Source organism: Ambystoma mexicanum, chromosome 9 (genome assembly GCF_040938575.1).
Source record: "Ambystoma mexicanum isolate Mex_15411 chromosome 9, UKY_AmexF1_1, whole genome shotgun sequence".
Classification (NCBI taxonomy): domain Eukaryota; kingdom Metazoa; phylum Chordata; class Amphibia; order Caudata; family Ambystomatidae; genus Ambystoma; species Ambystoma mexicanum.
This window is the reverse complement of record NC_090931.1, coordinates 1,276,344,963-1,276,369,669: the sequence shown is the minus strand read 5'-3', so window position 1 is coordinate 1,276,369,669 and position 24,707 is coordinate 1,276,344,963. Positions and strand designations below refer to the sequence as shown.

Sequence of the window (24,707 nt, the reverse complement as noted above, 5' to 3'; positions counted from 1 at the left end):
AACAACAAGGGCTCAGCTTCCCCCAAGGAAACGGCACTCTCCCCGCCCACGAACACCTGCATGGGCAGGCGAGGCTCAGGCACAAAGGGTTGGGAGAGTTGGGCCTATGATGGGCTGTTGGAAGGAAAGGGGGATGCAGGTTTTTGTACACGGAGCAGTCGCTGCATCTTCAGAATTATTTCCACTAATGTGTGCAGTGGTTGTTATGATATTGTGAAATAAATCTGCAGCCTTTTTATGCCAAAACACAAAGCAAGACTCATGTTACACTTTTCTGGGGGGAAAAAGAGGAATGAGTTATTGCTATGTAATGGGTCCAAAATGGACGGATGCACGGGTTATGTATGTGTAAGCAGAGAGGTGTGGGTGCGTGGGGCAGAGAGGCTGCAGGTGTGTGCGTGATGAATGGAAGTGACTGCATGAATGTGTGTATGCAGTGAATGAGAGGGAGTGTGTGTGTGCGAGAATGCAAATGTGTGCAGAACTTGAGTGCATGGGTGAAGAAAGAGCATATATTTGCGTGGTGGGGTGAGGGGAGGGGAGTAATGAGGGGAAAGGTGTCTGTAGGGGCTGGAATGCAGGTTCTAGTCTTATGGATAAGGTCAACACAATGAGTTTTCTTACACGGGGAGTGGTTATATTGCTGCAGCCCCTATGGACATGTTTTCTGACAGTGCGTGGAACGTTTACTGGCCTTTGGGCAAAGTGAAAAAAATGAGTGTTCTTTACGTGGCTCAGGGGGCTATATTAGTGCAGTCAGTATGGGTACAGTTTCCAACATACCTAGTGCCATTATGGGCAAGAAATGTGTGGAGGGTCTACATAGGTGTAGTAACTACGGATTCACAGTGGATTGACAATTGTACCTGCATTATGAGCAAGGCCAACACAAGGTGTGTTTACATGTCTGGGGACGGGGGAGTTACGTGATATGGCAATGGGGCATAGTTTCTTATAGCATTTTGAGTGGAATTATGAGCAAAGTGAACATGAGTTTTCTTACATGAGAAGGGCCCTCATTGATTCCACTAGAAAGGACATGGTTTTTACTCTTACAGTGGCATGGTATTCGTACTGGCTTCCTGGGCAAAGCCATAATTATAAATGTTACATTGCTGCAGCTAATCTGGGTTTAGTGTCTCACAATGGCATGGGATTTTGATTGGCATTACTGGCAAAGCCACCATGGAGTGTTCTCACGTGGTGAAGTCCTACATTGGTGCAGCCAATATGGACAAAATAAGGATAAGGGAGCAGTGGTGGGCAGATGAATTGAATATATTATGATTTCTTTCCCCTCCCCATGGTTTTAACATCCGGGAGAACTTTGGTTACAGATGTGGACGAACAGTAGCAAATCAATGAGATTAACGAAGAAATGGCTTTCAGGTAAGTCAGTGACTAGGGGTGTGCATCTACACCGTGGGCACCACAAGAGGAATTTCGCAGGAGCTTCGTATACCTTCTAGGAATCAATGTTTATTAACATTCCACATTTTATTGATGCACACAGTTACCCTATGTTTGACTCCTCTACATCAAAAGCACTATATATCGGAGATCAGCACTAGCATAGGCCTGCGACTTTTGCCTGTGTAGTCCATCTCTGATGTCATCAGTGGGCTCAGAGTCGATGTTAATGTCAGACATGTGGGTGGCGTAGCTTCCAAGACCTGCCGAATTTTCAAGAGTTTCGTTGCATTTAACATCACTTCAACGAACATTGTTTCACTGAATACACACACAAATTTGGAGTAAGAATTACAGCATCATTATAACTTTATTTCAATAAAAAAGGGACCAACAATATAAATGGGTCTGTCTTACATTTTACCCAATAAGTGCATAGCTTCACTTAAGGCAGGTTTTAAAGAGTAACATTTCAGTACCTTTGGTTACAGCATGGAATACAACTCTCCCCTCTTTGGCCCTTATTGTCTAAGATCTACAGCCAGCAGTGCATTTCCGCTCTGACAAAGTAAGTGATTGGTCAGTTTTCCCAATGTTTTTGCTCGGATGCATTTCTTCTGGTGGTATACAATTCGCTGCAGCAGTAAATACTGTACAGTTGGGCAGTTACCGCCAGAGGTAAAAATACTACCAGTGGAAAACATATCATCTTTTTCCAGCAACAACTGAGATACCTGCAGGTAGACATTTCCCAGCAGCGGTAAACAATACAGATAGCCGTAACATATTACATTTTAAGAGCAGTGAAAAGTACCCCACTACAAATCCATTATTGTCCAAGTGTTGACATGCTTCCCATTGCAATAGCGACACCACCTAAGGCAAAACTGAAAATACATTAGGTAGTCATTCAATACATTTCTGGGAGGTATTTTTTAATAATGTGCTTTATAATCAATAATTTAAGGACACATGGCCATAACTGTAGCACTGAAATATACCCGGCAAAGTGTTTTTTATACCCGGCCTGTATTTTGCCCGTATAGTATAGGTAATATTTTAATACCAGCAGTAATTCAATTGTGTACAGTTCAAGGCAGTGGCAAGAAGATCTTGCTGTCAGCATAACATACCAAATGTCCATGCCCTTGCAATACAGGCCATTTCTATCGATAATCAACGCTGCCATCATTCACTCCAGGAGCCCCATTACAGAAACGTTTCCCCAGTGCAAGTGCAACTTTGCACACCATAGCCAATAGAGCAAAATGTACCCTAGTGCAAAAACCTACTTCTCTCAATACATTTTTGCACAAGGGCAAAGGCACCCCTAGTGCTAATGGGGAGCGGCATTACTGCTAAGGCAACATGGTCTTGGCGCAAACGTGTGTTAAAAATACATATTCACAGTCGAGGGAAAGAACATAGTGCCCAAATCGTACAAACTGCACATGGGACACATTTTCTGCTAGTTGGCGATAGCAAGGAAAAGTAATGCAGTTAAACGTGTGAATTACTACAGGCTCGAGTGCAATCTGAGAGCGGGGTCATCAACGTATTCAAACCGATACGTACTGTAGATACTTCCATCTGTATCCCCGACATTACTGCGATTTACCAATGCCAGCAATGGAGTAAATGACACTTTAGGACAGTGTCATTCCAGCTTTGAATGCTTGCTGTCTAGAATTAGCCAGAACACTAAAACAGCAGGCAGGTCCATTTGTCAATTTTTAGATTCATTTCTCACCAAATTTCTAGAAGAGTTTACAGGACACAGCATAATTGGAGCACCCAATCCAGAGAGAGAATTGTAATTTGGGATTGAAAAAACAAGAACTGAACTCTAGCATCTGCCAAATGGCTGCTTAATGGGATGAATTCCCATCCCATGGTCCCTTCGAGAAATGTACACAAAGCCTTACTTGGCCAAATACACATCCTGAAATTTAACGTTTCAGAATTCAACTTAATGAGAAACGATTACACAATACTAGTGCTTTCTCTACTCAAGTACTCGTTCGACTGTTGTGTTGAGTTGGGCGATGCAAAGGTAACATACCTCCCCTTCTCCCACCCCCTACGTATGCGCATCAGTTGTCTATTCACACACGGCATAAACAGCACTATCCTGGATAGGATAATGGCACAAGGCACCAGAAGCGTGAGCGTAAACGTTGGAGGCAGGTAGAACTTGTACTGATTTCCATCGAAGGCCCTTTTCCATCCAAAAGTAAGGGTGTGAAGAGTGGCGATCACCAGAGCAACGAATCCAAGTGAGGACTACATGAAAAGAAAGAACAAAAATAAAACATCATTTGAATCAAGTCAATCTGATTAATTCCAACCTATTTGGTACACTTTGTTTTTTTCATTATCTACAGTGCTTTTAGAGATCAGTATGCTTATTTGCAACTATAACCATGTGTTGGATTTATACAGTGCAACTCTAGATGGGTAGCAATGTAGTGCTGTGCAAGGAGGAACACACACCATTTGTCATCACCACTCACTCTACTAGATAACAGATGTGATGTTTGACACAACAGGAGGCTTCCAATGGTTTATTCTTACTGATCCTGTGGCAATTTGTAAAGATCAGGGTACATATTTTGTGTAAATAGTTAATTATGCCACTGTAATGTAATGCATTATCTGTAAATCACAACAGTATACATCTGTATCCCACCACCCCTATTCCTCAACACCCTCCAACTTCATTTCCACTGACACGACCAATGCATTAAGCTATAGTATTTCCAAATATTTCCAATATATGGCCAACGCATGTAAATAAGAAACAAGCTTGCTTCAAATGCATGGACATAATTTTAAAAAAGATAAGCAGAAGAAAATCAAGCACATGTTCCACTTTTCATGGTGGATCTAAAACCATAACTTCACTAGTCCTGATCCTGGGCACCATCTTTTTGAGGGTAAACTAGTTTGTTTGTTTATTTGTTGTGCGCACCAGACCCTGAGGTAGCAGGGCGCATGAGAACAAGAAGGTTTACAGCTTGGTTACAGAAGTTACACATTTACAGCGGTTACACATTTACAGAACATGGTACCCTAGGGTGATACAATAACAAGTACAGATGATGCATAGCCAAACAATCATCATAGAGCTAGCTTTACATAGTAGCAGGTCAGTCACCATCAGGTACAGAACATGTGGTGGGTACATGGGGAAGTGCAGGTTACATGGCATTCTCAGTTCCATGTTGCCACCGATTCTGGGGCTTTTTTTTGCGTAAATGCAAGACTTTTTCTCCAGGAAATTGTCTTGGTCTAGGAGGGCAGTGCTATTTTATGCTGCACTGGTGATCCCTAATAAGGGTGAAACCAGGTATGTAGTTGTCCTGACAGCCTTGCAAAATGTCTGTTTTGGGTTGATTAAGCTATCTAAGCTATGTATAAAATAGCACTGCCCTCCGACAAAGAATTTCCTGGAGAAAAGCTTTGCATTTACGTTAATTTGCATACCCACAATGCCTTGCTGTTGTGGCTCAGAACTGAAGGTGAACTTCCAGCGATGGCTACTAGGTGGCGTTGTGGAATGTGCGACTTGGCTCAAATTAATATATACATATAGTTTTTTAGTCTTCTGAATCCGTTTAAACTCAAATGTTTTGCATAGGCATCCATCTAATGATTGGCCTTGAGTAATAAAAGTGGTTTACTTCCAAAGCAAAAGGCATTAACGGGGCTCTATCCCTGTCACACTATCCCGCTGCTACGTGTGTAGGCACCTATAATCTTTTTCACGCTAGATGTTCTCAGATAGTTTTTTCATGCCATCGGTTGGTTGCATGTGAGCAAGGCTGGAAAGACATATTTCGACCAGGTAAAAACTTCAGCTGTCAAGTAGACGGCCAGTAATACACCCAACGCCGACCAACAGAATGCCTTTAGATCCCCACACACATTTAATACAAGCCAAAGAAACACTATTACTGGGTAATGATATATAGCATTACAACTGCAGTGTCCAATTTTTAAAATAATGTTCCATCTTTCAACTGGCTAAATATATTTTAGAAATAACCTAGCTTTAATGTAGTACCACATCCTTTTCATTTGTGTCGTCATTCAGCTTCCAATGATAACATTTATGCTGATGGTAGTCAGATTTTGTTGTGCATTTTTGTATGTAAATTTGGTCCCATTCTTCGATCAGTGCATTTCGAGCAAATAGCTTAAATGATGCCACACCAAAAGGAATAGTGGCAAGCACTCTTGTTAGGCCATCAATGAAAATATACATCTGCGACTTGGACCAAAGTGATTCACAGTGATGTCTGACAAGAACAGCCAATGGAGACAGACCAGTGACTTATGCTATGTTGATTTATACAGCGCACCACTGCCATTTGCATGGTCTCCAGGCACTCTCTTGGTCTGTAAGGCAAAGAGGGAGTGTGCTAGGGTGGAAAGAGGGTTAAGACTGGTGGTGTGCTCAACTGAAGTGTGGAGAACCAGAAGTAACTGACATCTGTGCTGGCCCGCTTTCTTGGTGCGCTTTGAGCACTGGGGTCTATTGCTTTCAGATGGGAGACATCCAGTGCCTGAATGCCATGTATTGCCGCATAATAGGGGGGTAGGAGATGGTGATTGTCTGGCAGTTGATGATCAGTTTCTATCCCGGCAAGTTGAAGAACCAGGTTTTAAGCTGTTTCCACAAAGTCAAGGGTTTCTGAAATCATCCTAACTTCCTTGTGGATCGACTTCCATAGTTTGGCTATGAGAATGGAGAAAGCGGTTCCTCTAACTTTGTTTTTCTCGTAGTGTCTTTTTTTCTATGCAGAGGTCAGTACTTGATCTCAGGGTTCTAATTCAGTGATTTTTGATTGTAGCAATTTAGCTCCCTGTCCATGTAGTGCTGTGTGGGCAATGCAAAGGACTTTAAACCCAATTCGTGTTTTGGCTGGTAAACAATGTAGACCTCTCAGGGCTGGGGTGATGTGTTTTTCCGTTTAGATTGAGGAGAAGTCTTGCTGCTGTGTTTTGGATCAGTTGTAGTTTCCTGGTGAGGTAGTTGGGCATTCTTAGGTATAGACTGTTCGCATTGTCTATTCTTGATAATTCAAGGAGATGATTGCAAGGGTTCTGTGTTGGAAGTTAACCTAAAGAAGGAGTAAGTGTAAGGCTAGGAGTATTCTGAGGATATATATTACAGTGGAGGTTTTCGGTAGAATACCCATTTAGATCCAGGTGAGTGGTGTGTGTTTCGTTTCGTGTGTCATCGATATTTCTGTTTTCGTTGGGTGAAATTTTAGGTTGTCATCCAGCTCTTTACATCAATGAAGCATTGAGAGCATTGTCTGGGTCATTGTTGGTTGTCATCTTTGAGCTGGGTGTCGTCAGCGTAGGTGTAGCATGCAAGACCGTACATTTCGATGAGCACCGCTATATATATATATATATCGCACTCCCGGAGTTCCACACAGTTGTTTTCACAAATCTTGCCACAGCCAAAGTAGATTTAAAATCCCTTCTTTATTAAGTAAATATTTTAAAAGTCTGTATATATATATATATATATATATATATATATATATATATATATATATATATATATATATATATATGGGATACATTACTCACCGTAATCGTATTTCTGATGCTTGTATCTGCTTAGATTCACATGCTGTGCATAGGCCGACATCTAGTGGAAGCTGCGGAGTATTACAGTTTGTTTTTCGAAAGTCGAAAATGGGGCGTCGACACAGGCGTGCCAGTAATACTATCCCTAGTGTGACGTCCACTGTACCCAAGATCCCTCACGCGTGTAGGATCCTCAGATTGTATTTTTTCTGACATGAGGCAGCATGAGGAGTAGCGTGAGTACAGATAATCCAAGCAGATAGACAGAAAGGTAAGACTACAAGCAATCATGCGCCTTCTCTCGGAGGGGAGGAAGGGTGGGTCGCATGTGAATCTAAGCAGATACAAGCATCAGAAATACGATTACGGTGAGTAATGTATCCCTTCTGAGGCTTGTGGAATCTGCTTAGATCACATGCTGTGCATAGATTAGCGAGCAGTACCAGAAGAAGGAGGTGGGATGTGAGAAGGGTCATGAGCAAACAGGTGTCTTAGAACCCCTTGTCCCACTTGTGTATCTGTCTTGGAATGAGTGTCAATGCAGTAATGCTGAGTAAAAGTGTGAATAGAGCTCCAAGTAGCCGCTTTGCAAATGGTGTCGAGGGGAACATTTGCAATGAAAGCCAGAGTGGCACCAATGCCTCTAGTAGAGTGGGCCCTTGGCGTAAAAGGCAGAGTCTTTTCAGCAAGAGAGTAACACAGCTGTATACAGTTGATAATCCACTTCGAGATGGCGCCCTTAGAGACGCGATCCCCCTCTCTGCCTGTAGCTACGGAGACAAACAGTTGATCTGTTTTCCTTAGCGGTCTGGTTTTATTTACATAGTATAGGACCGCCCTACGCACATCTAGGGTGTGTAGTTTCACCTCAGCCGAGCTTTGCGGGTTTTGGAAGAAAGCCGGAAGCTCGATGGACTGGTTTACATGGAACTTGGATATGAATTTAGGTGAGAACCTAGGGTGTGTGCGTAAAACCAGTTTGTCCTTGTGGATAGTAAAGAAAGGATCCTGCACTGACAGAGCCTGAATTTCACTGACCCTTCTTATGGAGGTAATGGCTACTAAGAAGGCCGTTTTATAAGTCAGGTGTTTGAGACTACTTTTATGCATGGGTTCGAATGGGGGTCCCATGAGCTTAGCTAGCACCACGTTGAGGTCCCATCCTGGCGGTGGGTTCGAAATAGGAGGGTGAAGTCTCTTTACTCCTTCCATGAAGGCTTTAACCACTGGTACTTTCCACCACGAGACCTTGTTATGGGATGTGGTGTAAGCCGAGAGGGCTGCCAGGTGTACCTTTAGCGAGTTAAAAACCAACCCTGCATCCAGCAGGTGGAGCATGTATGTTACAACGTTGGAAGGAGTGCAATCAACCGGGTTGATTTGTTTATTCTGGCACCAGATAACGAATCTTTTCCACTTATCAAAGTAACAGTGCCTTGTATTTGGTTTCCTGGACTCCTTTAGAATGTCCATACACCTCTGCGGTAATTTGAGATGTCCAAACTCTATGACTTCAGGAGCCATGCTGCTAGGTTCATAGAGTTGGGTTTCTGATGCACTGTTTGACCCTGTTGCTGGGACAGTAGGTTGTACCAGGCTGGGAGTCTGATGGGTTCGCACACCGCCATCCTGCGTAGGTGTGGAAACCATGGTTGTCTCGCCCACATGGGAGCAACTAGGATGCGCGTCATCGATTCCTTGTTCATCTTGTACACCACCTTCCTGATGAGAGGAGTTGGTGGAAAAGCGTACGCAAACATCCCCGACCAGTTCATCCACAGGGCATTCCCTTGGGAGTCTGGCTGGGGGAACCTGGATGCAAATCCTGGGCATTGTTTGTTTTCGCTTGTGGCGAATAGGTCTATAGTGGGGAAACCCCACTGAGAGAAGAGATCTTCTACTACGTCTCTGTGAAGGACCCATTCGTGTTCTTCTGGGAGGGAGTCTCTGCTTAGAGCATCCGCTAGGGAATTGAGCTCCCCTGGAACATGTTGCGATGACAGGAAGATGTTCCGTCTGAGTGCCCATATCCATATTTTCTGGGCAAGCTTGGACAGATTTGGCGAACGAGTCCCCCCTTGCTTGTTCAGATAGAACATGGCTGTCGTGCTGTCCGTCCTGACCTGCACCGACAAGTTCAGTAGATGGGGCTCGAACGCCTTTAGCGCTCGGAATACTGCCAGAAGCTCTAGCAGATTGATGTGGTTCTTGGCTACTGAGTGGGACCAGAGACCCTGAGCTGTGTGGTGGAGATGGTGAGCTCCCCACCCAGTCAGGCATGCATCTGTAGTCACCACGGCTTGTACTTCGGGATCGTAAAAGGGTTTCCCCTTTGCGAGATTCTCTCTTGTCCACCAGTGTAGGCTCTGTACGAGTGTTGGCGAAACGACCACTAGATCGTCCCAATGACCACTTGCCTGAGACCACTGTTTCGCCAACCATTCCTGCATGGGACGCATGCGCAGACGCGCGTGGGGGACCAGGTAAATGCATGACGCCATCATGCCCAGTAACCGCATAGCTTTGCGTACTGTTATCTGTTGACCTGACTGATAATACGGAATTTGCAGAAGTATATTCCGAATTCTCTCTTCCGAAGGGAAGGTCAATCCTTTCTGAGTATCTAGGATAGCTCCTAGAAACTGTTTTGAGGTGCTTGGCACCAGACTTGACTTTTTCTCGTTGATGGAGAAGCCTAATTCGTGGAGGAGGTCGATAGTCCTCTGAATGTTTGACCTGCAAATTCCTGGGGTTTCCCCCGTTATGAGCCAGTCGTCCAGATAAGGGTACACCGGGATTGCTTCCCTGCGTAGGTGTGCAGCCGCCACCGCCAGTACCTTGGTGAATACCCTTGGTGCTGAAGCTATCCCGAAGGGCAGTACCTTGAATTGGTAGTGGCGGCTGTCCACCTTGAAGCGCAAGTACTTCCTGTGCGCTGGGAGCATGGAAATATGAAAATAAGCATCTTTCATATCCAAGGTTGCCATGTAATCCCCCTTTTTTAGGAGGGGGATTACCTCTTGTAGCGTGGTCATACGGAATTTTTGGGGCTTGACATATTTGTTGGCAGGCCGTAAGTCCAATACTGGGCGCATTGTCAAATCTTTCTTTGGCACAAGAAAGTAAGTTGAATAGATACCCTTGTTTACCTGGTGTCCTGGGACGAGTTCTATCGCGTCCTTTTCTAGCAGAATGGCGATCTCCTCGAGAAGGATCCTTTGATGCTCTAGGGAGTGCACTCTTTGTCGTGGAAGATGGTTCCGGGGACGCTGCAGTAGTTCTATACAATATCCTGCGGATATTGTTGACAGCACCCATCTGTCTGAGGTGATCCCTTCCCAAGCCTGGGTGAAGGTGGAAATGCGTCCCCCTACTGGGGTTGCGTGGCAAGGGACCCTGAACTGAGCGTCACTGTTTTGGTGGAGGCGTGCCACCTCCCTTGTTGGGGCTGCCTCTGCCTCTTCCACGACCTCTCTTGTTACCCCTGCCGTAACTCTGGGTAGACTGCTGGTTGTTATTCCATTGTGTACCCTGTCCCTGGGCATAGTTGCCTCTTTGTGAATTTTGGCCGCGTGGGCGACGAAAATTACTGTTCCCCCTCTGGTTAGGGGGTTTGTTGGTAAGCTGGCCAAGGGATTTGAGAGTCTCATATTCATCTTTGGCATTTTTAAGTGCGTCTTCGACCGCTTTCCCAAACAATAGGTCGGGTTCCACTGGCTTGTCTATTAAAGAAGCCTGGGTTTCTGTCTTGAATCCCGACTGCCGTAACCACGCATGTCTCTTGATAACAGTACCTTCTGCTATCAATCTCCCTGCGTTGTCAGCGGCGTCGAAAGTTGCTTTTAAAATGCAACCAGACACGGCTCTCCCCTCTGCCGAGATCCGAGCCAGCTGGCCCTTTAACGGTTCTGGAGCAGAGGCAATGAGCGCCGCGACTTCTTCCCATTGATGGCAATTGTAACTAGCCAACAGGGTGGTGGAATTCGCAATCCTTGCTTGGTAGGCGGACGTTGAGGCTACCTTCCTGCCAAACCCGTAAAGTTTTTTGCTCTCCTTGTCGGGAGGAGCTTCTGATGAAGATAAGGGCGTGCCAGCCCTTTTTCTAGTGTTGGTAACCACTAGGGAATCTGGTTTAAGATGTCCCCTTATATACAGAGGGTCAGACTGGGCTGCCCGGAAAATCTTTTCAATTCTGGGGTTGACAGCTCTGGTGAGGTTCGGATTCACCAGGGAAGGATCTATTCTTCGTTGGATGGATTTGAGGATGGGGATGGTCTGAGCGACCGGTCTTCTCTCTCCTACAAACTCCTCCGCGAAGTCCCTTTCCTCCTGTACACCGTGGGTGTCGATGTGGAAGTGTTCCGCTGCTCGAGCGAGAACCTCGTTAAGGAGGGGCTGGTTATCAACTGGAGAGTCAGTAACTGGGGCTTCGCTTTGTACTGGGGAATCTACTCTGTAAATTTCCTGCTCATCTTCTCCCTCCTCCAGGTCCTCATCCTCTGCATAGTAATCTGTCCCGGTTTGTTCTTCCATAATGTCAAACTCCTGGTCCTCTTCAGGGAAAACTTGTCCCTGGTAACTGGGGAGTGGAGTAGAATATGGAGTGGAGTAAGGCTGAACCTCGAAGGGTTCCGGCCTTTCGAACCGGGGCTTTTTACTTAGCGGGATAGGATCGGAGGAGCCTGAGGGTGTGGCCCCTTGAGGGTTATATGAAAGAAAGTGTTCTGGGTTCTTATCATAAAAATCAGCCAAGGAAGACATCCTAGACATAACCCTGTCTATGTCTTCACTGGACCATTCCCTGGAACAGGGTATTACTTTAGCAGGTGATGATTTATGGGACTTTTCAAGGGTAGACTTGTGTTTGCTTGTCTGCCTAGGGTGAGAGGATGGCTTTACAGGAGTGGAAGGCTGTCCTTTCTGCTGTTTCCCCCCCTCCCCGTGCGTGGAAAAATGTTTTCCCTGTCCCTTGGAGGCCCCAGAGACTTTCGACGCCTGGCGCCGAGGGTCTGGAGAGGTATCTGTGTGCTTCGGGCGTGGGGCCTCACTGGTGTTAACCGCGGTCTCGGTATCTTGGAGCGCGGCCTGGGGGTGGAAGTCGTCTTCGTCTCCCGACGATCGAACTTCCGTTAATGTGTGTAGCGAGGCACTCTTGGCAAGAGTGGATGATTGCCTTGCGTCGTGAGGCGATCTCGATCGAGAGCGCCCAGAGGACACCGAGTCGGACCGTTCTTTTTGTGCCTCTTTCCGGGAAGTCGACGTCGTCGAGGTCCGGTTGGTCTTAGTGTGTTTAGTGTGTGTTAGGTGTGTAGCGCTTGCGTCGCCGGGGGTCTTCCCCATAGCCGCCCTGCCGGACGACCTTCCGAGGTCGGGGACCTGCGCTCGTCGGCTGTCTTTCGACGCCGTAATGCCCTCGCCGTCCGAAAGTACGGCGTCGCTGCCATCGCTGAAGGCGCCCTCCGCTGCCATGGCCTCCTGCCTGGCGTGGTGGGCCCAACGCTTTGTCGAACGGTCCTTAAGTGTCTTAGGTTTAAACCTACTACACGCTCTGCAGTTCGCTTCGGGGTGATCCCTCGGCAAGCAGAGATTGCACGTGGCGTGCCTGTCGACCCAAGGGTATTTGCGATTGCACTTGGGGCAGAATTGAAAAGGGGTACCCTCCATACGCACCTTAAGGCAGCGGGCTGCTAAGTGTAGGAATATATAAAATGTAACTATATATCCAGAGTGAAGAGTATGTACCACCCCCCACTCTCCCTACTTGTAAGGGCCGAGGCCAGCGGCCTACTAGGCCCGGGCCGAGGCCAGCGGCCTTCCGAGGCCCAGATCCGTCGTGCAGCAGTCGACGGTCGATGACTTCTCCAGCCGTCGTCGAAGTTGAGGGTCGACGTTGGGGTGGGGAAGGGAAAGAATAAGAATTATAATTATAATAACAGCAAAAGTATGGCTAAGGCCAGGGAACTCCGCAAGATGCTTCCGACCAGTATGGCGGAAAAAAACAATCTGAGGATCCTACACGCGTGAGGGATCTTGGGTACAGTGGACGTCACACTAGGGATAGTATTACTGGCACGCCTGTGTCGACGCCCCATTTTCGACTTTCGAAAAACAAACTGTAATACTCCGCAGCTTCCACTAGATGTCGGCCTATGCACAGCATGTGATCTAAGCAGATTCCACAAGCCTCAGAAATATATATATATATATATATATAGACGAGGAGTGGGTAAGTGGCTTGATCCTTGTGCTACACAGCAAGTGATGCTCACGGTATTAGCCTATTTGACCTAAAACAATTGACCCAATGACTAATTTGATTGAATTTTGCACGGGTGATTTGGCCTTCGGGGCAATTTGATTGTATATTTTGCAAAGTACCAACCCTGGAGAACAGGGGTTGCAGGGATGTCCCCCGCTCCTCATGTTTGATATTTTACAATTTTGGGAGTGCAGGAGTGTACCCCGCTTCCTTAAAATTGGAGGTGGGGGACAAAAAAAACCCAACAAAAATGATTGTGCATCCAAATTGGGCCCCAAGCAGATAAATTGCAGTCAGTTTGCAGCGATAAAAAGAAATTTGGTCAAACACACCCAAACAATGCTTTCTGTGCATGAGGTATACAGTGGTAGGTAGGTTCTTTTGGTCCGGTCAGTGAGGAATAATTTTAGCCATTGTAGAGCAGAGTTTTGAATGCTGGTTCTTACAATCTTCTGATTAAGGTTGTGTGCTTAATCGTTTCAACGACTGCTGATATGTCTAGTAGTATGAGGGCCGATTGGGTTTGTTGTCATAGGGTGTCCCATATGGAGAGGAGAGCCAATTCAGTTGCTCTCATTGGTCCAAAAATCAACTTGCGACTGATCCAGTTATCCGTTGGGTTCCACGTGGTTGAGAAAATCTTTGCATACGTGCTACTTCAAGATTTTTGCAGGATAGTGTAAGTTTGACATCAGACTTCAAGAATTTTAACCAAGAGAGCAAACACCCAAAATATAGGGTATAACTGGGAGAGTAGAAAGATATGAAGACAAGAAAAAGAAAGTGTAATTGGAGGCAATTAGATACAGTGAACCACTAAAGTGGGGCTACATATGAAGGAATAGGTTACGAATAAGAGAATCCAAATCAGATCCAAAGAGAGCGAAAACAAAGAACTGAAAAGAGATGAGAGAACACAGAGAGAGAGAGAGAGAGAGAGAGAGAGAGAGAAACAAGAATAGTTATAATAAAACCATACTACAGCCCAAAAAAGTAAATGGCAATAGACAACACATTTCTTAATACTGAATGTTTTGAGCAGGAAGAAGTAAGCGAATGAATTTTCCATAGGAAAGTTGGGTATCTTAAATTGAAATCCAATAGAACAGGCAACAGTAGAAGCCAGGGATAGAAGGCGTAGTAAAATGAATATTCACTGGGGTGCTACTGGAAGACATGGGCATTGGGGAAATGCATCTAAGCATCATAATAATAGATATTATATTACACAATGTAATAGCACTCAATGTATTGCCTTAAGAATGAAGGGCCAAGTAAACCCTTCCAAGATTCAAACTTGCCACAAGGAAGCTAGCACCATGTCTGAGGCGAACGCTTAACCTGCGGCCTGTCTAGGACATCTTAGAAAGACGGAGAGAAAACAACATACCATCTCAGTTGACTGTAGGAAGACAAGACAAGGTGTGAAATAGCTGGGAGCTACGTAACTCCTCGTCAGAGCCTAGACGATTCTGGTTAGCTTGACACCAACAGCCACCAGGAGCTACATACATTTGGCTCACCAAGCCAACTGGTGCCACATAAATATACCTACCTGAATATGAACACCGTCTGGGTATTTGCTTAAAAGGTGAATTAGTAAACCTCTAGAAGACAAGTGAACACGAATGGTCATAAGTTCTGTACACAAAGTTCTAGTTGCATCTCATTTGGAAGTTCGATTTGTTGTATACTATGTCTCAGTGCCTCATTCTGTAGCAAGAGCAGAGATAACGTGTGAGCAAGAGAGAGTAATGTCGTTACACGTGTAGTGATGTGGCAGCAAAGCTAGGTAAAGACTAAAGGAGGGGTAGCAGCAGGATTGAAGATCTAAAGGGAAGGCATTTATAAATGTAAAATAAATGCAAGGGAAAGCAATTTAAAGAGTGTGAAAAAAGCAATTTAAGGAAAAAGTAAAAAGGGAAGACCTGTAAAGCAGCATGGCAAGATACGGAGGATTCAACAGAAACCGCAACAGAGTACAAGACATAGCAATAAAAGGAGGGGTACAAGGCATGGGCATTTCAGGCCCTCCATTCACGAGACTGGACCTGAATAGCTCCTGGGTCCTGATGAGTAACGCCTGGCCAGAGGATAATCCTGACGCACTAGGAGCTACTTCCAGCTCCTGCTCTAGGAGTTGTCGACTCCTTTTATAGCGTCTATTAGCATTATAGAATCAATGCTCGAAAAGTAGAAGCTGGGTATCAACGCAAAGATGTGATGCAACCGAAATGAGCAGTGTATGGTAAAACATGTAGAATTTTTTTTAAGAAGCAAGCAATTAGGCAAGCACTGAACCTTGGGAAACCACATAAGGAAGCAGTGCACAAAAACGCTGCAGCATGAATTAAAAATGAGTCTTTTACTCTCAATCTATTGAACACTAGCAAGAAAACGCTATACCGTTGGTTGCATTCATCTGGGCCACAGAGGCTGAGCGCCCGCCCCACGCTGCTCGCAAGGGTGCACAGTTGCGGACAGGCCCTTCCTCAGCGGCCCGCAAGAATGAAGGCGCGAAGAGCGGGTAAGTGCAAGTGTTGTGTTTCTGTGCGCTTCTGCGGGTGTGGGCACAATATTTGGGTGAGGGTTTGTGTTGTAAAAGCAGTTCGGATCAACCGACAATGGAGAAAAAAAACACACCTAAACCTAATTCAGCACTCGACCGAGGGGTGTGGGCAAAAAACGGATAGAATAATGTAATGTTTTAAGGCAGGTTTCTGAAATTCAATGCAATTGTAGGTGATGCCCTAGAAATTAATCCCTATTTGCACAGGGGGTCAAAGACAAGGCAAGAATCAATGTATCAAAAGCAAACCAGGATGCATTAGTATCAAAACCTACAGCTCACATCATTGTCTAAGAAGCGTTCCTAGAGTGCAGAGTACAGGAGGGTGGGAACGGAAAACCTACAGCAGGCCACTCTTCCTGGAGAAATGAGCCAATATTTCCGAGGAGACCTTGCAAAAGTCACAATGATCCTCAATGAGAGACGGAGCAATCATGGCAACGTTCACAATAACCAATGAGGTTGTGAGGCTCTGCAGACCTCACCTGAATGAAACTAAACTCCCTCCAGTTCAGGGAATTCCCAATTGAAGGCAGGGAGGAAACGGCAAGCAGCGAGAGCACTCCAAGGGCCATTATTCCAAATGACACGTAGATCTCCATCCGCCACACTTCCTCTTCTATCCAAGCATTGTTTCTGTTCTCCAGGACCTATGAGAATAAATAATAAAACATTTTTTTTTAAACCACACAGTAATAAAATCTTTTTTTTTTTTGAGTACAGAACATTAACTTCAATATCTTCTCAATTTGACATTGCTCTTTCTTGATCATCGCTAAACACTCAAGCATGCCAATACTCTTTAAAATCAAGCAATGAGTGCAAAAATAGTACAACCATTTGTATGAAAAGACCTAAAACCTTGTGATCCAAAGGACCACAAAAATACATATTTTTGTACTGCATATTTTTTTCATTGATTCATTGTGATAGACTCCCCACTGGCCCGATACCCTTCACGCAGCATCCTTTCGCCAATGTTGCATGAGGAGGCTGCATTAGCAGATGTCCTGTACAAAGAGACGTGCCACTTAAAAATGCAGACTTGATATGATATGATCGTTTCTTTTTATAGCGCCTATACACAATGTGTTTCAAAGCGCTTCAAGGCAAGGGAGGGAACAAGGGAAAATATAACCACATTCTTACAGGCCATGAACAGTAAGGATGTGAAATTAACTATTGTACTTGGCCTGATGACATTTCAGATAGTGCAAGAGTTAAGATATCGATAAGGAAGGGAGGGAGAGAGTGGGAAGGAAATGGAAACAACAGGCGACTACCGTACTAGGCCTGACGACATTTCTGGTAGAGCCGGAGAAAAACAAAAGTTGAGGGAGAGGGGTGCAGAAAGGGAGGGGAGGAACAAAACAAGCGACTATCATACTAGGCCTGACGACATTTCAGATAGTGCTGGAGGCGTGGTGGGGAGGAAAAAAACAGTAATGGGAGGGTGGAGGAAACAGACGAGGTTGCTATCATATTAGGTCCAGGGACAATTCTGATAGAGTAAGTGCATAGAAGAAAGTAAGGGGAGGAGATAGGAAAAGGGAGAAGGGAAAAGAGGAGAGAAAAGAGAGTAAGCAGTCAAAAAGAGTGGAGAAGCAAGAGTGGAGAGCTGCCCTCTAAACCATAAGAGGCATTTCAGCTAAAAAGAAAACAAAAGAATAAGATAGCCAACTGAAAAGAAGAATAGAAGGAAACCAAAAGAAACAACACATTGAAAGAAGAAATAAAATCCAAATAAGAATGTTATTTTTTTTTATGTAACGGTCCAACAGTTCAATACTTTTGACCTAAGCAAACATTCAACTTTTCACATACACAAAGTAAAAAGAAAAAACATTCATTTAGTACATTCAAAATAGAATTCCACAATTCATTAACCTTAACAAAAACAGTATTAAAAGACAAAATCACTCTTCTCAAAAAGTAAAAATGCACTATCATTCATTCTTATCAACCTGCTCAAACATATCCAAAGAATCCAAAAAGCCAACTAGGGCTATTACAAAAGAAGCTGATTGCCGTGATAGACATTCAGCTGTAAGATTGCAAAAGCGACAACACTCATCCACTCCCCTTAGAATTCCATATCTTAGACAACTACTTTGTTAAATGAAGATTCATTCTAAACTTAAAAAATGTTCTTCATATGAACCTATTAGGATGCCTAACCTAAACAGGGAGCCACAGACCCCAGTCTTTTATAGTCATATTTCAAATAAGCCAGGGAATTAAATGCATGACATTCCTCCATTGTATTTAGTCAGGCGTCTCTATATAGCATCTTTTTAACATTCACTGGATTAACCAGTGGATGTTGTTCAGAAAGACCAATTTTCCTCAAGAACCTTTGTGCACACAACCACAGGATCCGTTACATGGCAGTTCTTCCATTCAGATTTAATTTGATGGAGATCAGAAAAAAGGGAGCTTTTCGGAGGGTCCAATATTTTGCAGTAATACGATAGAAGCCTCCATAAGGCTCTACTTTCCAGCAGGCACAAGCCCAATTCATATTGGATTGCAACTATTGGAGTGGAGTTTTGTAAATTTAAAAACTTTCTCCAAATAAAACCTAATTGTTTTAAACCCACCAAAAAAAGGTCTCAATGCCATATAACATCCTTGCGATAAGTTTTTCTTCCTAACATTTTATGTGCGGTTTAACAGAAACGGTTCTGAATTTTGAGTTAATGTGTCTCATTTCATTACTCAATGCCACTGAGTGAGCTCTTAATCAGCCCTTGACTCGCATCACTTTCGGTTTACTAAAAATTGGAAACCCCAAGTAAATAAAATTATCAACATTTTCTAGTATATCCACTCCAATTTGCCATGTATATGACAAATCCCTTTTTAACAATGTGCACTGCATAACGTCTGATTTTTGAGAATTTATTTCTACGCAATTCTCACTAGCATACGATTCGAAGAAATTCAACAGGTACTGCAATCCTCGCTCCATACAGTCAAACATCAGGAAGTCATCTGCATAGCTGAACAATGAGATTTTTTAAATGAGCCAACTTCTGAGATGCAAAAACTGCCTTTTCCAGATGATCCCCGATGTCCGACACATACAAGTCAAAAAGCAGGGAGCGAGGATGCCCTGCCTAATCCTTCGTCACTGAGATTGCCCTAGACCTAAACCCCTCTTGATTGAGACGAACCTGTAGCTTGAAATTGTCATGGAGAGCAATTATAAAACTCAAAAAACCATTTGGAAGCCCCCATGCATATATCTTCTTCCACAAAAGTTCTCTATTCACCATATCAAAGGCATTAGGAAGATCTATTGTCACCACAAAGCTAGATTTATAATTTTTTGACCAGGCCAGAGTTTGCAGACTTTTTAGGATGTAACCATTAAGTGACATACCCATAAATGTTGTCAAGCCCGTCTGCCATTTTTTTAAAACCGCCAGTCTCCTTCCCCAATGCTCTAGATGAACCAATAGCATTCTAGCAAATACTTTGCTATCAGTATCCAGGAGTGAGATGGGATGATAATTCTTTGGTTCCGATCGTGCCCCCTTCTTATAAATTGGCATCAAACAAGCAACGTGCCAGGATCCTGGGAGGCGATTTGTCGCAATTATATTCTTGAATAGATAAGTCAAATTATTCGACCAGACAACAGGACTACTGCGAATGACCAGATTTGGTAATTTATTTGGGCCAAGAACTCAAGAAGAACTAACCTTTGCAATGATCTCCTGAAAGGCTTCCTGACCGACTTCCAGTTGGCAATCATGAAGACTATCCGGGAAGTCAAAGGCAAATTTCGATTCACCCCTGGAAAAAACTGCCTCAAAATGATGCACCCGTACCTCCTCAGAAATGGGATTTAGCTACTGCATTACCTGTGAACAACCAATACCATTTATCAATCTCCAAAATGACAATGGGTTTTTAAAGCCCAGAATCCTTAGCATATTCTCACAATCATTTTCAAGAAGTAAGGCAAGTCTTCCCTTTATCCAATTTGTATAGGTAATATGTTTTTTTGTATTGCACTTACCATGATTTCTTTATCTTCTCAAAACCTAAGTTTAAGTTCCTTAATATCTGCTCTTAACCGTTATTTTCATTTAGCATATTCAGCATAAACTTTATGGAGCCGTTTCGGATTTACCGACTTCTGAACCCTATGCCTACAAGAAAGTACGTTTGATAATACTTTATCTAACCATGGATTAAAATAATACACTGTAAATGTACTACTTTTCCATGCAGCTGACGATTGCAAGACCCAATCTTCCATGGTTGCCTGTTTTGTTAATCAACACATCCCTTGGATCTTCTTCTGCTTAGACTGACAGAAGCAATGATCACTTCTGTCAGTTTTAGTGATTTTCAAGGGGGAACAACACCCCAACAAATCCTCGTCCATAAATATATAGTCAACGACTGAACAGGCTAGTCCACTGTACAATGTGTAATGCTATATCGGGTGAATCCCTGATATTCCATTTATCATACACAGGTCAATTAGCTCAATAGAAGTTAACTATTTCCATTCATCAAGACCACTATGGTCATTAGCTTTTGGGCAGCAAGTAAGCGAGTGATAATCAGTAAAATCAATACAATGCGAGTTCAGATTCCCTGCCAACACAACCCTCCCTCCCACATTCTCATCTCTCCAATTATTAACAAGCAGAATAAGATGATTTATCATTTCATCTATCAGGCCTATCTCCTTGTGCCACTGTACATTAACAACTAGAATATTTTCTTGCTTCCCCCAACTTGTATTTAAACATGGGTGCACAATAGAGCCCTCAAATAGTCAGCCACCTACGCCTTTGCGCTGCCAACATTCGGTTTTACCATTGTAAGTAGGCTGCCCGATGGTCGCCCTTTCACATTAGATCTTGCCAGTTGTTGCACAATAGTAAAACCATCTGTATCCACTCCCCCAACAAACACGTTTCATGCAAAAGTACTATTGTATATCGTTTCAGCATCTCACCTAATGGAGGATCTTAATAATTTCTTGTGTTCAGGAGAGTAAAGACGGATGGATATTATTCTCAAAGGTGCCGATTGAAATAATAAATGTATAACAATAACATCAACTTTATCAAAAATGTATCATCAGGTATGGAAATAAAAAAAGGACAGTGAAAGAAATATGCGGTATTACGATGATGTATATAGTTCTTTTAGGACAAATGGTATTTTAGTAAAATATTTTGGCCAATTTGTCTTTTAAGCCACATGGTTTAGGGGGCGAGTCAGACAAAGAGACATGGCATTTTCCAAGCCTGTAGGATGGTGAACATAATTGGGAACTTCAATTGTAGTGCAATACATAGTTTATTCAGATTTGTTGGCACAATTAAATGTGCAAAATAACACCTTGGGATAACGTGTGTATGGGACCATCGCACAAATCAGTTTTTTCCAACAAAATGTTGCCGTGGGATAAAGATCCCAGTCTCCGATCACACAGCCTATGAGAGGAACACCACTTTACCATACGCAAAAGCCATACAGACTTCATTTTGTACTTCATTCCAATACTTACACTAAATACTTGTTTAGAAATGTTAAGATAAAATATAGCTTGGACCTGCAGATCCAGTTAAATGCTTTTCATGTGCCTTTATATCATCGTCAAGGTTTTCCACATTAATCAGTATTTTATACAGCTGTAATCAATGGCCTCTGTCACTGATGAAGTTGTTCATTGCAACCTTTTAGATTATAACAATGGATGAAGTATGGGAGCAACTTTTTTTTAAATTAGAAAAAAAATGGCTACAAGTCTAACTTTGCAGTCAGACATTTCTACAAGTGTTTGAATGCGTGTCTGCAATGAAACCTCCAAAATCATAGCTTATTATTAAATGATTTCTAAAATAAGTAACAATAGGCAGGGTAATAAGTACAGTTCTTATACACTTTGCTCGACTAATCTACATTTAGAAAAGCAAACCCGCACAATTGTATTGCCAATGTGCTATGCGAGCACAGTATGGACATTAAATTATATCCAGAGGTTTACTTACAGCTTGTGTTTTAATAGAAGCCAGAATGTTTGAGAACCATTTATGGAGAAAAGCATGGGAGGAAACTAAGAGGTTGACGTTCTTCCATTCATGAAAAAGTAGTCAAAGCAAGGGACAAGATTCAGGATCAAATTACGGCTTGAATGAACTCATCGAGTTCATCGTCCCAACTCATCGCCTCCTCCCCTTCCCAATATCTGGACCCAACAGAGTTGCACCCTCGTTTCAACTTCACTCAAGTAACCAGTGTGGAACTACTAATAACCTTAAGTACCATGCACCCATCTGTGGGCCCAGATAACGTGATCCCTCCGAGAATGATTTTAGACAACAAGGGCTTTTTCCTCTCCTTTCCTTGCAAGATTAATTAATGCTGCTTTCCACACTAATACAGTTCCTAACTGCATCAAAAATGTTTCCATCATGCCTCTCCTGAAATAAAACAGGTTTGGACCCAAATGATGCAGCAAATCGAAGGCCCATCACCAACTGAAATTTCTTTTTGAAGGTGTTGGATTAAGAGTCCACTCGTCAGATTCAGACTTATTGAATCCATCAATAGACTACATCCAAGACAATCTGGCTTCAGCCCTGCTCATAGCACAGAGGCGACTGTTGTAGATCTTCACTCCCACATGCTGAGTCTTATGGACCAGGGCAAGTCTGGCCTCCTGATCCTATTAGACCTTTCGCCCGCGTTTGACTTACTGGACCATAAGCGACTCCTAAATACTCTAAGGAGCACATGTCATTGCTCTGAATTTACATGCACGTGGGTCGACTCCTTTCTGTCAGAGAGACAAGCAAGAGTCTGCTGTGGGGATGCCTTTTCAGACCCCACCCTGTCCACCTGCGGAGTTGTATGTCCCTGATATTGTTCAACTTGTAGATCCTATCCATATGTAGTCTTCTGGAAGAATCCTGAGTTTTCTGGACAAACTATGCTGATGACACTCACTGGTCCTGGAAATCTCGGGGGACAATGCTACAGACAGCCAGAATCTCTATAACCTAGTGTATTTCTTTATGGTGAATAACTGGATGTGCCTCAATAAGGGTAAAACAGAGCTATTTATCTTTGGCTCCCCTCAATAAAGAGCCAAACTGAATGCCTGCTATTGGTCCTTTTCCATCCAGGAATGCAACATCCAAGTTGAAGAAAAGAATCAAAACACTTGGCGTACAAACCAACTGCGCTTTGAGTGCAGAATCCTATGGGAGCCTGGTCAGTAAAAACTGTGCATACCACCTAAAACTGCTCTGGAACATTCGTCCTTACCTCACTGAGGATAACTCGCCCACAGTTGCCCGTGCAATTATTCTATCTAGAATATATTACTGCAGTTAGCTATTGGTGGTTGCTGATAAAAGAAGCATCCAGAGACTGCAAGTTATCCAGAAATATGCTGTCCGGATTGTTAAAAAGGTCCAGAGAAGGAGCCACATCTCAACCTACCGGCAAGACCTGCACTGGCTCCCTGTCGCGGCAAGGTGTACATTCAAAGTGTTCACTTTAATACACAAGTGCCTTTATGGGGCATCCCCAAGCTACTTGAAATCCACTACCACTTGATATGAGCCGTCAGTATCTCTCCGGTCGTCAAATACCAAACTTGTAGTCTGTCCCACTTTCAAACAATCAAAAGGGCTTGGCAATCCTTTCCAAACTGCTCCACCAAAATCTGGAACAGTCTCCCTATAAATCTGCGCTCAGACACAAACATCAGAACATTTAAAAAAAAAAAAAAACTGTAGACATTCCTCTTTGAATAATCCTAGACCCGCCCCTTGTCTCTGTCCTCCTGCACTGATGTCCTGTGAATCTTTTTTGGTTGTCTTTTGTGTATATGTGCGCCCGGATGCCCTCGGCTGCGGCGCGGTATAAATAAACAAATACAATACATTCATAACCTTTTAAATATAAAAGGAAGGAACAATATGAAGTGGTGAGGTAAGGGCTGTACATAAATGACAGCCTCATGCAAAGTTTGGCAAATTCTGCTTCTCCGACAGGGCTGGACTGGGAACTAAAAGAGGCCCTTGCATATTACACTGTGCAAGCAAAATTAGCACGTCTAGACACTTTAAGGAGGATTTGGGGAGGCACTCCTTCAAAAAAAGTTACATACAACGGGTGCTGTGAAAACCACATTTCTCCATAGATCTTATTCGGTACATTGTACCTTTTATTTCTTTGGTATGCCATGTATGTGATACCAGCATTTCTATGCTTTACTCTTAAATGCTATGCTTTTAGTTTTGGCATGCTATGCTTTTGACGTACTACCTTGAAAATAGAGCCCCAACAACGGGAAAAGCGGGCAGACGAGAAACAGCTAAAAAATACGTTCCCTCCACAAGTACCGAGAGCGAATACCACCCTCTCATCCATTCTACCACTCTCTAATACGTCTTTCAATCTTTCAACATTTCATCCTAATCCATAGCCTGGTACCATTCTTCTTTGGGCACTGCGTCTTGGTTGAGGCTTTAAACCGGTTGTTGATCCTCTTCTTCCTGATCATCTATGAGATGTCTTTCTGGATGAGCAATCTGCTGCTCTGTTTTTTTTCCAGTAACATATGCTACATTCCATGCGTGTTCTTGCAAGTTTGTCACCCACTTATTCGGAACAAAACTTTGTCTCAATCCTTTGATGTCGAGATTTCCTTCAGAGGTTTGTGATCTGAGCGAAGAACAAGACGAGTTCCCCACACAAATTGCCAGATTGTCTATCGAGCCAACTTGTTGGCAAGCAATTCCTTTTCTATTGTGGAGTAATTGAGTTGAGATTCCTTTAGTGCTCTGGACGTGAAAGATATTGCATGTTCACTGTCAT

General features: G+C 43.6%; 1 protein-coding gene across 4 annotated transcripts in view; it reads right to left on the bottom strand.

Moving 5' to 3' along the window:
• Nucleotides 1–1,761: 1,761 nt before the first annotated feature.
• The window catches only part of STEAP3 (STEAP3 metalloreductase), a 176,443-nt gene continuing 153,497 nt past the window's right edge, over nt 1,762–24,707 (bottom strand). For all 4 annotated transcript variants that reach the window (XM_069616603.1, XM_069616605.1, XM_069616604.1 and 1 more), the window contains 2 exons: nt 16,331–16,495; nt 1,762–3,693 (listed from right to left, as the gene is read on the bottom strand). In XM_069616603.1, coding sequence (XP_069472704.1) covers nt 3,394–3,693; nt 16,331–16,495 — 465 coding nt within the window. In that variant the 3' untranslated portion in view covers nt 1,762–3,393. The remainder of the gene's footprint in view (nt 3,694–16,330; nt 16,496–24,707) is intronic.